Raw genomic sequence first — 15836 nt, 5'->3', positions numbered from 1 at the left:
ATAGTGGTTCTAAGAATACTATAGTTATCTCAGTTATGCAATTTTCATCCATCCAACAGTTTTGTTTTCTGGTGTGTAATGAGCATTACAACCTGCTGAAATCACTGGTGTGAGCTCTCTGTAAATCTTGTAAATGCCAACATGAGGTAAGTGATTGGCCACTGGTGATCAGTGGAGTTCTACCTTATTCAGCCCATAAATATCACAGGGCTGTGTCTCTTTATCTCTCTGCTGGCTGGCTGCGGTCAAGGGCAGCACAGTGACAGATGGGTAGCTACAGCCGAACACAAGCCTTTTGTTGAGCACAAACTGTTCAGCAAAAGACAAAAAGAGAGTCAAAGAAAGAGAGACAGCAAGAGAACAAGATAACGAGACTTGGGAGGTGTTTGTTGAAATAGTAGGTCCTTGTGGCTCCCCTCATCTGAGGACACAAACTCAACTTTGCAGTCTCAGGGATCTTTCATCCGGCAAACAGCAACTCTGCAGAGACTTATACCGTTCACTGCACTGAGTCATACTTCAAAGCGCTGCTCGGTGTGTGCGAGCGGGTATTTATGTGCGTCTACTGTCCCAGATACATGCAGCAGGACTTGTAAGAAAAGGTGTTGCTTTCCCTACTTTGATGAAACAAGAGGTGAAAGGGAATAAAGGGAATGTGGGTGAATCTGCAACTTGTAGATAGTTTGTTAGAAGTGGTTAACTAAAGGAATATTTTTGACATTTTGGGAAATAGGCTTATTCGCTTTCTGGCGGTGAGTTAGATAAGAAGATCAGTACCAGTCTCATGTATGTATGTTAAATATCCAGCTCCAGCCAGCAGCTGGTTATCTTAGCCTAGCATAAAGACTGGAAACAGGAGTAAACAGCTAGAGTAGCCTGACACTGTCCAAGGTGGGGCTGCAACAGTTATTACCATTATAAATAATCTACCAGTTATTTTTTATGGATTTGTTGGTCTATAAAATGTCAGTAAATATTGAAAATCTCCCATTACAAGGCCCCAAAACCCAAGGTGACGTCTTCTAAAGTCTCATTTTATCTGCTCAACAGTCCAAAGAACTAAAGACCAGAAAACATTCCTCAAACTAGTAAATACTTAAGCAGTTAATGGATTATCAAACATGTGAATGGTTATTTTTCTGTGAATCAAGTCCAAAGTTAAAAAAAAAATCACCTTCCAGCACCTCTGAAACTAGGCCAGCTACCATCTACTACTGGTGACACCAGCTACCATCTCAGAATCTCCCCATCTATGTTGTTATGTTATATTTTGCTCATTAATTAAGTGTATTATAATGATGGTAAAAACAACAATTCAGCTGTTATGTTCTTGACTATTTCAAGAATTTAATGGTGACCGAAAAAAAAAGTCAGGTACGTAACCCATGAGAAAAGCTAAAATTTCAATGATTAAACTTGTGCTTTTGTATCGTTTAAACTAAGATGTTCATAGTGAACTTTATAGGTATTGTCAGATTTTCTTATCTTTGGAGAGATCCATCCCACTCCGTCTTTATGCTAAGCTAACGGAGCCGTGAGGATATAACTGATGTTTTAATCCAACTCTCTGCCAGAAAGCACATAACACATCTGCCTCCTAACAAGTTGAAGGTTGCGATTAATTAGTCTGAATTAGAAAGTGATCTGCACTCATGGCTGAGGGAGATGTGATACACAGTACTGCTGTCTGCAGGCAGAGGGGAGCAAAAACCAACACACAAATGCACTCCAGGCTCACTTGGGTAATATTTTATTTACTCATTAATCTTCAAAACTATTTTTCATAATAAATTTCCACTTTATGTTCATCAAAGAACCGTAACAATAAAAATAAAAGTAAATACTGTAGAAAAATTGTACATATAGAAAATAAACATGGTTAATGAACACTTAGATGTAGAATCCCATTGGTTGAGACACCTCCTTTGTTTCAGATGGCAACACAACAGAGAGAGCAGGAAAAGAAAGCAACAGACACATAGGAACTGGAGGGGCAGATAGGGAAACATACTAAACAAGGGGAAAACAAGAGAAGGGAGGAAGATGAGCTCAAAAAGGCCAGTTAAGGATGGCGAGAATAAGGGAAAATGTTAAGTTAGTTTTGACATTATACTTTGAAATCTCAGTCCTTTTCATGTCCTTTCTCGCCGTTGTCCATTTTGCATGCATCTGACTGGTTGGTTAAATTGCTTGGAAGAACTGGAGGGGCTTGTTCATATCATGGCACTGTTTGTATTGATATATCATGGGGCTACAATTCTTGAGCTGTAGAAGGCTCAGACACTGCAAAAGTCCATAAACAGATAATTATACTGTAGCCCATTGGAAACTCATCTGTCTGTCCTGCATTGATCACGTCATGAGTATTGATAAGTCACTCAACCAATAGCATGAAGACAAAAGGACACAAAGAGAGAGAGAGAAAAAGGAGAGCCAATGAAATTAAAGCAACTCAAGTTGTCATATAGCCAATGGCATCATGAACTGGATTTTCTATCTATTAGCAACACATGGTAACATTTACTTTGTTGTTTTTGATTCTTTTCCTCAGCTGGTTTTTGCTATAAAAGGTGGTTGGTTAGAGCAGGTATAGTGGGCGTGGCCTATAAGACATCCGGCTTAAACCACGACATGGCCTGTGGTGGGCGCACACATCCAGGTGTTGCACAGGAATTACACTGCAACCCGTAACACCCCCCCTCCTCCTCCTCCCCCCACAAACAAACCTACCACCTCTGGACTTAGTGGGACACGCCACCACTCCACAGCACAGCTCAGAGACTCAGGCATGCAGCACACTCGAGATGGTCACACTTTGTCAATGAGGATTTGAACTGAGAATCGATTTTAGAGATTAAATCATTGTTGAATCCCACACACTGAAAACCATTTGAAGTGCTTATTTAGAAATACTTCAAGCCAAGGTGGTAAGTTTATGATGGTGGTGCGTCATAGTGTAACCTCTGGAGTTTCAACGCAGTATAAATCACACGGAGTAAGATAATTCACGTGCAATAAGACCCCCCTCCCTTCCCCAAAGAGTCTATACTGCCCAAATGTTCTTCATATTCATCATCATCATTGCCATAACAATTATCATAAGGGTCTTTGTCATTTTCACCATTGTCTTCTTGTATAATCTTCAGAGTCAGTTATGAAGATATGGTGGGTCTTTAGCATTGCAGGTACGTGTATGTCTGCATGTGTAGATTGTTAATATTTTAGTTTGTGTGCATGTGTGTTGTATGTATGTGTGTGCGACACCGCAGTCATGCACGACTGGTGTCTGTAGGTAGCATCTGAAGTCTCAAGTATCCTGTCCAGGGAAATATCGCTCAGTTTTCCGCTGATTCCGCCTTCGTGATTTACAGGCCGCCATAAAACATCAGCTCTGCAGCGTAACAACCACAGCCCATCCATTACGTGAACGGCACCAGCCCTGCCTTTGCCTATTCACTCGTAATTCACTGCCCCTATGTTTACACCCTGATTTCCTGTCCTGTTGCTTGGGATTAGACTTGGACCATTGGTGTGCTTGTTTCTTCAGCATCCTCAGTGTTTCATTGAGTCCCGTCTGCTAACAGGGAGGAAGGCCAAGAAGCTTGGAAGAGACACTTAGTGCTTGTCTTGGTGCTTTTACATCATCTTTGTCCTTGTACTCTGCCTCTCACTCAACACACTCAGTCTGCCATTTGCTTCACTTAAAGTCTTCCTTGACCTCTCTGAGTCCAACTGGAGAGGTCCTGCTGGGGCAGGGGAGTGAATGGTCTTTTTATCTGGCTGGCCCCGAAATGGTTCTTAACTGGGAGTTGAACTGGTGCTTTCTAATTCATTTGGAATGGTGTTTATGTTCATAAATCAAGCCTCTCTCAGAGGCTCTGTTCATTGGTTAATAATGTACAATAAGGGTCCATGCCCTCGGGCCAGTCTGTGTTTGTTTGTTTGTATGTGTGTATGTGTATGTTGGTGCCTAAATGTTAGTGTGTTTGTGCTTGAATATGTATATGTTTGTGCTTGCCAGCATGTGTGCAGGTGTGATTATTGGAGAGTAAACATTATCATCGGCATGTCTATGTCAGTGTGCATATGTGTGTTTTTTTTTTTTTTTGAGAATATATCTATTTATGTACATATACCGTTATATATAAAGGTGTATGCGTATATGTCTGTGTGTTTGACGCCTTCTGCCTCAGACGTAGTACTCCTTGTCTTTGTTCTTCTTGTTCTTGGAGATCTTGGCGATGCCCAGCGGCTTGTCCTTGGCGCTGCCGTTGGGCTGTGTGGCCGAGTTGCTGATGTAGTTGCGGCTCTCGTCCACATGGTAGGAGCCTTCATCACGGTTGCGGTACTTGTACATGGCATAGAGAAGGATGAGGATGCAGAGGGCAGCGGCTGCCACGATGCCCACCACCATGCCCGTGGTGCTGCTGCTCTCCCGCACCACCTCAGATGGACCTGTGAACACCTTCACCTCCGGTAACGGAGGGCGGGCTGTAAGGGGAGGGAGAGGCATGTGATGTCAAGGTTTATGGCATACATTATTAATTTGAGTTACATATCAACAGGGTGGGTGGAGAGCTGGAGCAAGAAGATACAATGCATCATCATGATGAATTATTTGACATGCATTTTGCATAATGCTGGGAAGGGAAGGCTGCAGCTTAGAGCCAAAGCTGTTTCCACATTATCACATAATGTGTAAACAGATTACATTACACCCTGTTGAGAGGAGGGCCAGAGCACAGGTGAACATTATATCAATTTATATTATACACATTTGACACTTTATGACACACTCAGGAAATGAGGGCTGCAGGGCAGTAATACATGACACCATATAAAATGTTTGCTGTCAAAAAAATTGCATAAGAATTCTTTGGGCTGCATAGAGATGAGGTGAAGGAAAGGAAAGGAAAGGAAAAAAGAAAAGATGAATAAGAAGGGATAAGGAAGGTGAAGAAAGGAAAGGAAAGCAAACTAAAGGATAGAGACGAAGATTGGCGAGTGGATGGAGCGTGTTAGGAAATGCCTGGAGGCAGGAACCTAAGTGGAAATGAAAAATTCATTGTGGCGAGCAACAAAGCGGTAGAAAAAAAAAGGGCAGCAGCGGGTGTGGAGGACACATGGAAAAAAACTCAAAGGGGCAGTGTGATGTGTGTATTTGTGGACAGTTCTCACCTGAACTGGGGTCACAGGGATCAATGTCTTCATCATCACTGGGACACTCAGCTGAAGCTACAAGCAGGTCATCTGCCGACTATGGAGAAAGGAAACATTAGGAACATAAACACATACATATACATACACACAACATTTATATATATATCTATATATAGCTATATATATATATCTATATATATATATGAAACAGCCTGTGCTCCACACCCTTTCTGTTTATTTCCTACATGTGTGAGCTCAAAGCACCAATCTATCGCCCACTCGTTTTCCAGTTTGCCACAAACACTTTTGCCTGTTACGGCCCCCAGCAATGGCAGACGGCCAAAACTAGAGTAGCAAGTAGAGAAGAAGAAATGAGGAGGGAGGAGAGAAATGTTGAATCCTGTGTAAAATCACAAGGGGATAGTCAGTTATTATCTCCTACTCTCTTGACCCTCCCCCTCTTTTTTCTCCTCTGGCCTTTCTATCTTCCATGCCTCCTTGCTTTCCTCTCTTTTGCTCTCTCCATCTGATACTGTCCAGTGTTCATATGTGTTGGAGAATGCGGAGTGTAGAGCTAACAAGAGTAAAACCAGTTTCATTCAATATTCCAGTGAAACACTTGATCTAAATCTTAACACTTCTCTGTAAGCGGCACGTCAATAACCACCTATATTCAACCTCTAACCCCCATCAGCCAAGTAATATTTCAACAACAGCTCTGTCTCTGTGTCTCGCTCCCTCTCCGTGGAAAAGGCCCCCTTTTTTTGCACTCCATCCCTGCTCCTCCTGTTGCCATGGCAACTCTAAGTTCAGGCTGTTAAAAATGATGGGGAATAAAAAAAAAAGGGAGTGTGCACCCACAGTGGGGACCTGTGCACTGATTTGCCATTCCAGCCAGTATGAGGAGAAGGGGAAAAAGAGGAAGGGAGGGTGAGAGTGAAAGATAGATTGATGGATAAAAGGAATGTTTGGAGGAGACAATTGGGGAGAAAGAGAGAGAAAAGAAGAAGGGATAGGAGGAGGAGGAGGACTTCAAAGTGCTGCGGTCTTTACTTAACACCGTGCTAATGTGCTCCGCATATTCATGAACTACTGTTAAACATCGCCTGCCTTGACGCTTCGGCATGAGCGATACGAGTGTGTGTTTGTGTGTGTGTGTGCATGTGCGTGCACATATGCGTGTGCGTGTGTTTTAACCACACTGGGCGCTCAGTGCCAGCAATAAATTAAAATTGGATTGTGATGCATTGCAGTAGATGTTAGTAACCCACAGAATAAAAAAGAGGGGAGAGAGTGGCAGAGGCATAAAAAAGAGCTCTAGAGGCAGATTACAATCAGACCGGAACAGAATCTGAACCAAATCAAAGTACTAAATGGTGGATGATGTCTTAGCCGAAACCTACAGGCAGTATTTCAAAGAGAAATTCATTAAGCGGCTGTTCTATCCTTGCTTTCACTATTTCTTTAGCTCGTCTTTGTAAGGACACAGATTACATAAGTTTAGAGAAGCAACCATTTAGTTCATTCATCTGAAAAAAAAAGCTTGTGCTGGCCTTGTATGGTATGGCCTTGGTCCTGACAAGTCTACTTTGGTTTAGTTTGGCCTGAAACATATATTAAGTTATTGATGCTTGACTCTGTCTTTCCTCCACTGCCTTTCCAATCAGTTCTGCCCACTGGGCTGTCAAATGCTGCTAGGGCGAGCTTAGCCTCTGGAATGCAGCCAGTCAATAAACCTCTGTGCCATTGCCAGGATCCAAATAGCATAAGAACCAATCAGCCAGTAGGAAACACATCACCCCTGACATCTGTCACCAATCAATGTAAAGCCACCGTGCTTGGTTATTGATCCAGACACCTATGTGCCCTCCACAGGCACCTGTTTTGAATCCTGATTTACACTAAAACAAAAGCACACAAGTAAATTTAACAAGACCCCTCCTCTGATCTGTGACATCACCCTATCAGCTGACCATCCCATTGAAACGGGAAGGTGTCAATTGAACTATTGATCCCCCTATCACATGGGAGACAATGAACACAAGAAAAAACTGGAGACATGCTAAACACGACTTAAATAACATCAATAAGCCAGAGAAGTTTATACAAGATGTGCTAAACAGATGTATGTCCAGGAAACCTCCACTCCTCCAACCAATAGAGCATGCTGACATAATGATGGACAAAGATGCACAACGATAAGGAGGGGAAAAAGAGACACATGAGGAAGGGAAAGGAAGACAGAGAGCATGGAGAGAAGAATATCTGCATGCTGAAAGAGCAAAATCTCTACCTGAGCAGCCGAACAGTGCCAACGACCGTCCATGCCTCCCTGACTGCCTAGTTCACACATAGTAACTGCACTCTGTCCTCACACACTCTTGCAGAAGATTCAACAGCTTGTCTGCTACTTTCACAACTGGAAATCACACACACATGTACACACACAAGCTCTATAAAAGCCAAACATGCTCCATTGGTCTATTTCTACTTAGACACATCTACAGACGCACAAGCCTACACCAAATCAGGCTGGAGTTGGCAGGCTGATGAAGAGATCCTGACGAGAGAGGATAGAAGCTAGCTCCACTACTGCAGATGGTGAGATAGACTCATACACTGCCTGCATTAACAGCCTATCACTGGAGCTCAACCACACAGAGAGAGGGAGGGAGGAAGGGAGGGCGGCAGAGGGGGGAGTGACGGGTAAATATGGAAAGATATGGAGGGAGAGAGAGCAAAGGAAGAGGAAAAGAGAAAAGTGAGCAGGGGAGGAGGGAGAAAGTATCTCCAGAAGATGGATGGAAAGAAGAAGGAAGAAAGGCAAGAGGGGGAAAAAGATGTGAAAGATATGGAGAGAGTGCAGAAGATAGCAAGGAAAAAACAGATAGGGAGGGAGGATGGGAGCGAATGAGAGATAGATGTTCTGAGGGCTTGTGGAAGTGTCTGGATCAGCTGATTCCCGATAGCCAATCGGGCACCGCTCTGAGCCTCAGGTTTCTTCTATCAGTCTTCCCATCAAACACAGGTACACACGCATACACATGAACAGAAACACACACACAAACAAGGCACTAAACATCAAACCCAAACTCAAGCTCTGTGACTCAGAGCAGCCTCTAGCATAAACACTCACACACACTCACACAATCTCTCCCTCTCTTCTCTTTGCTGGTGTGCTCAGCTGTCATGCATTATTAATCCATTCCACTTTTTAACACACACACACACACACACACACACACACACACACACACACAAAAAAAATCAATAAACTGTGGACTCCAGGAGGAGGCACATAACACAGTCTTACTGCACAAAGTACTGACGGTAGGAGTAAATCCATGGGGCGACTTAGGCAGATCCACTTCAACACACACTCAAAATTGGGGTGTGTGCGTGAAATCGATAAATAGCTTGGACCCGTAGCACCTTTGGAAGACATCTCTCACTGCCCCTCCTCTGATGCAATGTGCTGCAATTCTAGCTTAATGTTCCCAATCCACCTGAGTGTTTGTGTGTGTGAGTGTGTGTGCATTTTGAGTTCGTCTCTACATTGTACGTGTGCACTGGTTAAGGCCAGGTTGGTTGCTAGGCAACACTAGGCAGCCTCAATGGAGACGCTGTAGATTCTTCTTAAATAAGACAACACACACAAACACAAAGAGTTTGGGGCCAGCAGGAGTGATTCGACTCACACCGACGAGCAAACACACACACTGCAGTATGTTGAGCATATAGTGGGTCTGACCTACTTCTCATACAGTGATATTGACTCCAGTGCACAACTCTCTGCATCCCAGATTTAGCACTGACATCAGCATAAGAGCAGAAATAGTTCATTTAAAAACACATACACAGAGAGAGAGCAGGCAGAGATTTAGAGGTGAGGTGGGAAAACAAACCCCTGTGACAACACTGTCACTCTGCAGTGCTATCCATCCAGCTCTCATATCCATTATTGATGCCTGAGGCTTAGCTCACAGCTCTCTGCGTTCTATTATTTATGTCTGAAACAGCTGGTAGTTTATACACAGAGGAGCTATTCTCTATGGGAGTCTGGATGGGAGAAAGAAAGCAAGCGGTGGGTAGTCAGGTTCACTATCTCCATGGCAACTTGTATCACTGGGAAAAAAAAATCTTTTTCAGTGCGGCAGACAGGCAGGCACACAGTTTTATAACACAGAAGAAGAACTGCAGTACACACAGACGCCCACAAAGAGCCTGACAACATCTCAGTAGTGATATGAACAATAGAGCAAAAGAGTCTGTGGTGTACCTGCTGATAATGTGTCCTCTGACATTACCATCGACTGCAGTTGCATCCACTTTAAATATGCCTCAATAACAGTTATTTGTTTCTATTGTAGAGTCCCATTTGCATCAGTTTACTAGACGCATATTATGGGAAAAGCTATTACAACCTCCATTAACACAAACATTTCTCCTCCTGTAATTTAGTTGGAAGGGACCACTTAGTCGAGAATTTGCCATCTAATCCATTCAAGTGAATGTGCTGCAGCAGAAAAATTGCACATGGATGTGAGTCTTCTATTGATAAAATGTTTTAGGCACAGTTTTTTTGTTTTTTTTCATTTAACAGCCAGTAGAGAGAGACGGGTTAACATTGATCAGTTATCGGATAACTGATTTGCATGTATGTTTATAAAATAGGTGGTATTACATACAGCAAATAAAAATAAAATACTATGCATTTTACAGCAGTATGTTTTCTTATGATATTTGACATTGTTTGGCTGTGTCAGATAAGACATTCTTTCATCTCTTTTCAGTAATATAGTTACAGCTCAAATAAGTGGTTTACAACACACATACAGTAAGCTAAACTGGAACAAACTTCCACATGATACAATACTTGCTTCTACTATGACTACCTTTAAATTGAGGTTAACAAATTTGATGGTGGGGCATCAAGGGGTTTATCACAAGGTCCATTGTCCAAGTGTGGCTGATAACCTTTGGTGTATATCATCCCCTCTTGTTGCTACTAATTAAGACAAAAATGCCTGAAAAAAATACTTAAAAAAACTTAATTTCTCTTCTGCTGTCGACTGAATCTTGAGCATTCATGATATCCACTTTGTGCTTAAATCCTGATTCTGTCTATCTTTCTTTTCAAACTGGTTCCATAAATATAAAGTGTGTAATTTCCTATGCTTATTTAATGTTTGTACTGCATTACGTAAAACACTTTGAATTGCCTCTGTGTATGAAATGTGCGACATAAATAAATTGTTTAAAACAATCTCACTCCTACATACATACAGTATCTTGCCATTCTCGCATCCCTGATTAGTGGGCTGTGTGCTGGCTAATCCTCTTACTGAGCTTGGAAAGAAACTTATCATAGGATATTAACACTTTTTAATTACCCATTGTCACACGACAAGAAGTACGGATAATGGCATTGGACATATATGTTTAAGATATCTGAGGAATTACATTTGAACTCTCATCTGATCTTTTTATGACCACACATGGCAGGGACTGAATTGGTTTTCCATACACAAGCAGCCACAGAAACATGATTGTGATTGTGCCCTGACCTGCTGTGTGGCGCCCTGCTTCCGGTTGGTGGCTGTGGTGGTTGTGATGTCACTTATGGAGGGAGCGGAGTCAGAGCGGTTGCCTCCAGCTGCAGCACTGGACTGCGGGGTGATGGAGGAGGACGGCATGTCACCGACCAATCGTGCACTGCCCTCCACTCTGATGTGCGGGTGCCCCTCAGCGGCCATGTTGAGGATGCGGAGGCCGTTGTAGTAGAGTCCAGACAGCTGGCCCTGGAACATGCCACCACCTCGCTCACCTCCACCAACACGCACTGTCGTCTGGCTGTTGAAGATGGTCAGCTGGCGACCTACACGCACACACAAACACGCACGCCAAAGACACACAGGCACACCAGGGAGAAAGGTGGACAGACACACGCAAATACAGTCACACACACATACATACCAGTGGTCACATACGTGCATACATACACACACAAGAGTGTTTGAGTGTTACACAATCCACCACCCCCAAGCCATGGTAAGAGGATGGGATAGATTAAGCATGGCAGAGCAAATCGAAGCCGTGGAGAACCGTGGAGAAGGCTGAGACTGAGAGAGATAAGAGCGAGAACAGAAAGCAGAGAAGAAGAGGGGGAAGAAGGAGACGAGGGGAGGGGAGGGGAGGGGGGTGAAGAGACTGAGAAGTCGAGGAGGAGGATGAAGAGGAAAAGAACAGGAGGAGGAGGAAGAGGCAGCAGATGAGAGGAGTCAGAGGGCCCTGAGAAGACAGGGCTGACAGATGGTTGCTATGGTGATGGCTGTACGGCACGACATTGTATTTGAAGGAGCAGCAGACAGGCAGACAGAGAGACAGAGATCTAGAGAACTGTTGTAACAGCCCTATGAAGCATGCACAGGTTATAAGCTCTAGCACTGCTCACTGTTAAAGGGACTAGAGGCTAATTTAAGGAGCTCTGCTGAAGTTTAGGAGGAAAACTTTTACATTTTTTCAAAAAGCATTGCTCTATTAGTAATTTCAAATTTACATAATTCTTACATGTCACAATACTTTGCATGTACTTTAATTTGATTACAAAATTGTTTCTCAACATAACATCTTTAGTAAATGCTTTATTGTTTACAATTTGATAAGAAACAAAATTATTTACCAGTCTTAATAAAGCATCTTTTATCAGTACTTGTTTTCTATTTTCTGATTTATTCACATTTAAATCTCTCCATCGTCCCTTTAACCTGATATTATCAGATACACACTAACAAGATACGTTCACAGGCACTACAGTTTACACAGTATTACACACTACAGCTGCCCAACTTTTAAATACTTAGTTATGGATTTAGATTTTTAGATGTTAGTTGATGGTGCACAATAAAGTATATTCAACTGTCTTCATAATTGTATTTTTAAAGCTCAAAGTTTTAAGGAATTTTAATCAGGGTTTTTACCTTTGTCGAGTAGCCAATCGTCAACTACTCGACCGAGCCGATAGGGGATTCGCTGTCTGGCGATGGCCAGGCGCTCGTTATCAATGTTGCCTTTAATTTAGAGATGAAAACACAGTAGTAATTACGCACATCCAAACGTGGTACAGGAGCTGGATACAAAAAGAACAGCAATGAAAAGAAAGTAATGGTCTGCTCATTGTTGGCATGTCACTGCGTTAAGGTAAGCTTGATGTGCTAAGAGAAGAGGAGCTGAATTCACTATGTTTCCAGTGAGCGGACTCTTACTCTCTGTTCATTGGGTTTAATTTAAAGAGACATTTCAGGGGTTAACATCTGCAAGAGCACAGGGAAATAATGTTACAGCTGCCACATACTGTCTATATATCTGACTGAGTTTAGAGTTACATACAGGAAGAACCCTCACACACACCTCACAACAACTAGCATTTAGCATTTTATCTATCAACTACCTAAAGCCTGGACCTCATTGTGTTAAAGACTACTAGCTAAGATTACCACTTTAAATATAAAAACCAACAAATATAAAAACAAAGACAAAATACACTTTTTTCTTTTTCTTATTTTTTCTCTCTAGTTAAACATTTAACTCAAAATATGACATGTTTTTAAATTATTGTTTGTCCAAAATGCACCAACTGTTATTATTTTCTTTTATGGTGAAAAAACAACTGACACCTGAATTGAATATTTTCATAAATTACCTTTAACACTATTTAACAGGCCTAACATAACATAGCTGGCTAGTATACAAGCTATTGTAATAACTATCTCATTTTATGGTTTAAAAAGTCATGTTTCATATCAGATCACACATATTTCATTTCAAACACAATAACATAAAACAAAGCTGCAGTTATATTTCTCAACCTCAGTGTTTGAATATAAACATTGATAGGAACACTGATGTGGTTCATCAATCAGGAGGTGAGTTCATTAGGACTAAGGTGTAGTTAGCGCTGCCCCAGGACAGGCAGTGCTTCAGTGGGTGGGTGGGTTGGGCTGATGTGGTGGGGGCCTACCTGAGGGATAGCGTTCTATAACCGGCAGGTCGTCCAGTTGGAGGGTCGCATTGCCTCCGCTGCGGGTGAACCGAATTATGTGGTACTTCCCATCGTTGACAAACTTGGAGCTCTCCTCGATGTTGATGTCATCAGTGCCAACATTAAACACTACTCTAATGTTGCCCTTGTCCTGAGGAGGAGGAGGGGGAAAGATACGAAAATGCTTAATGAGGAATGTAATTCTTTTAAAAAGGCAACAATATAATTTCTCTCATGTCTTCAGGTCTTCAGTTCATTTCGCTATGCCACTGCGTGTGTTTTTGTGTTAATAACTTTACGCTCTTAAGTCTCTTGTAAAGGAGATAATGAATTTGTCCAAATACCCACACTTGCAAACAGTCAAATGTTGGGCTCGGAATAAATCAAAAAGTAACCAAAACCGACATGTGTGGGCTCATTTCATTCATATGCCCAGTTGGCAATGTTCCACCAGCAGCTGTAAGAGAAACAAAACAGAACAACACAATGTTGCCAAAACGCAACAGGGGGCAGTTGCAGATGAGAAAGAGCTGGTACAAAAAAGGTTAGCTTCATGAGCTACAACTTATGCTACTTGACAACTTCACCCTGGGGCAGTAAAGGATGCAGCAGTCTATCAGTGTTTTTTAAAATAATGTCAGTCCATACCCTGAGACATATCACTGAGGTAGTAGAAGCCATGAAGGTGTTATTCAGATCATCTTTATGATATCAATTGCTTTGATAGTCACAACAAATGTGAAATATAGCATGTTTTAGTTTGATCTCTAAGTATTCTTTGCTACTGTATTAGTTAAATAAATATAATCCAGTATTTTCTGTTTATATCCAGTACAAAGACTTAACAAGAGCTCCACTATGCGAGGGAGAGAATCTTGTGCATAGGTGTATTTAATAAGATATAATTCCACAATCAGTACCCACTGAGGGAATGTAATAATTGATTTGTGATATTGATTTTAGGTGTTATTGCCCAGTCCTCGTCAAATGCAGACTTGTGAGACGCATTTCAGGCAGGTATATCAGGTAACTGCCAACAGATCAACCAGATGGAGGTTTATCAAAGCTCACTGGGGCATGAACCACATCCTGTTATTACACAAATATAAGGCTGAATGGAGCTCAGATTCTTTGCTGGTTTTGTGTCATTTCAACATAATGAACAAATAAATAGGATCAACCAAACACTGTATTATCATGGTTAAAACCAGATGACAAACAAACACACATTCAAGAGCTGAGTGCAGTAATTAAATCAAGTAATGGAAGTATGTAGGCCTATTGTACATAGAAGAGACATAATATAATATTATTTCAAATGTTTTGTCAGGTAACATTTTTAGGAAGGAATATTTGTCTAATGCTTTCATAAAAAGGATTTGATATCTAATAATTATTCTAATGACAGATAATCAATCTTATTTTTGAGTGATATCCATCTGTGCTGGTTCTGTCACAATTGGATTGTGTTTGGATGTGAACAGTATTACTCAAGCTGAATTCAACATAAAGTTCAACTTCATGTTTGCATCACTGGCAATCACTGGAATATTGCTCACTCTGCAAGTGGTTAACAGGATGAGTGTGCATTGAGTGTGGATTCATTGTGCTGGCTGTTGGCTTTTTTCAGGTGTGGGACACAGTTGCCTACTACCTGGTGGCATGTGAACGTGCACAACCCCCTAACCTCAAGAGCGGCTATGGGGACAGACCCAATGTATCTCAAGAGACTTCCTGGTTAAATAAAGGAATAAATTAAGCACATTTGGTCAAACAATATGTAGAAATATTTAAAATCTTAAATGAATGAAAAATCACATTTTCTTTGGCCTACTGAATATGAGCATGTGTACTTACTATCTGCAGCTGAAGGTAGTCTCCCAGGCCGGAGGCACTGTCCACCCTGAGTAGAATGGCGTGTTTCTGTTGGGTGCTGAACCCAAGGGCGAGCCGGTCTGCCCTGGTGCTGGGACGTTCATTCGGCGGCCATGTGTAAACCACCATGCCTCCGTCACGCCCAAAGATATAAGTGGTCCCAGCTGGTCCACACAGATAAAAAATTTAATAGCAAGCAAGTCTATATGGCCCAAATAGTACTATCTATCATCAGTGGTTCCATACTGCAGATGGTACCTCTGCCTATTTTTTTTCTAAATGTTTAATACACAAGGGGCATATTGGAAAATAATAGTAAAAACTCTAAAATGTCACAGTTGACTGGTCTTGCACATTTGGCTTGTTCCACCTACAGGCTGGAAAAAAAAATCTGTATTTCCCAAAGTACTTCTTAACATTACTGCAGAAGGCTGACTGTAATAATTGACTCATACAAATAACAACTCATACAATTATTTGACTCATTGGGTGACTACAAAACCAACACGTATCTTGCTTGTATGGCATCAGAGAATAATTTAGAGTATAAAGATAGCAGATTAAATTATTAAACATTACAAAGAGAGAGAGAGAGAGAGAGAGAGAGAGAGAGAGAGCGAGAGAGAGAGAGAGAGAGAGAGAGAGAGAGAGAGAGAGAGAGAGAGAGAGAGATCTGAACAGCCGAACTAGAAATTGAACAGGTACTGTAATATTTTAGTGGCAATTCAAAATGAACAGTTGACAGTGCCCTCACGTGGTG

At 41.8% G+C, this 15836-nt stretch overlaps 1 protein-coding gene across 12 annotated transcripts in view; it reads right to left on the bottom strand.

The window, feature by feature from the left end:
- Positions 1-1734: 1734 nt before the first annotated feature.
- Positions 1735-15836, bottom strand: part of nrxn1a (neurexin 1a) — a 57769-nt gene continuing 43667 nt past the window's right edge. For 6 of the 12 annotated variants that reach the window (XM_056365162.1, XM_056365151.1, XM_056365154.1 and 3 more), the window contains 6 exons: positions 15059-15240; positions 13181-13352; positions 12141-12230; positions 10728-11038; positions 5179-5257; positions 1735-4491 (listed from right to left, as the gene is read on the bottom strand). In XM_056365162.1, the coding sequence (XP_056221137.1) occupies positions 4190-4491; positions 5179-5257; positions 10728-11038; positions 12141-12230; positions 13181-13352; positions 15059-15240 (1136 nt within the window). In that variant the 3' untranslated portion in view covers positions 1735-4189. The remainder of the gene's footprint in view (positions 4492-5178; positions 5258-10727; positions 11039-12140; positions 12231-13180; positions 13353-15058; positions 15241-15836) is intronic. The other 6 variants (XM_056365159.1, XM_056365163.1, XM_056365156.1 and 3 more) reach the window with 1 other exon arrangement.

Source organism: Seriola aureovittata, chromosome 21, assembly GCF_021018895.1.
Source record: "Seriola aureovittata isolate HTS-2021-v1 ecotype China chromosome 21, ASM2101889v1, whole genome shotgun sequence".
Lineage (NCBI taxonomy): Eukaryota > Metazoa > Chordata > Actinopteri > Carangiformes > Carangidae > Seriola > Seriola aureovittata.
This window is presented reverse-complemented; position numbering and strand designations above follow the sequence as displayed.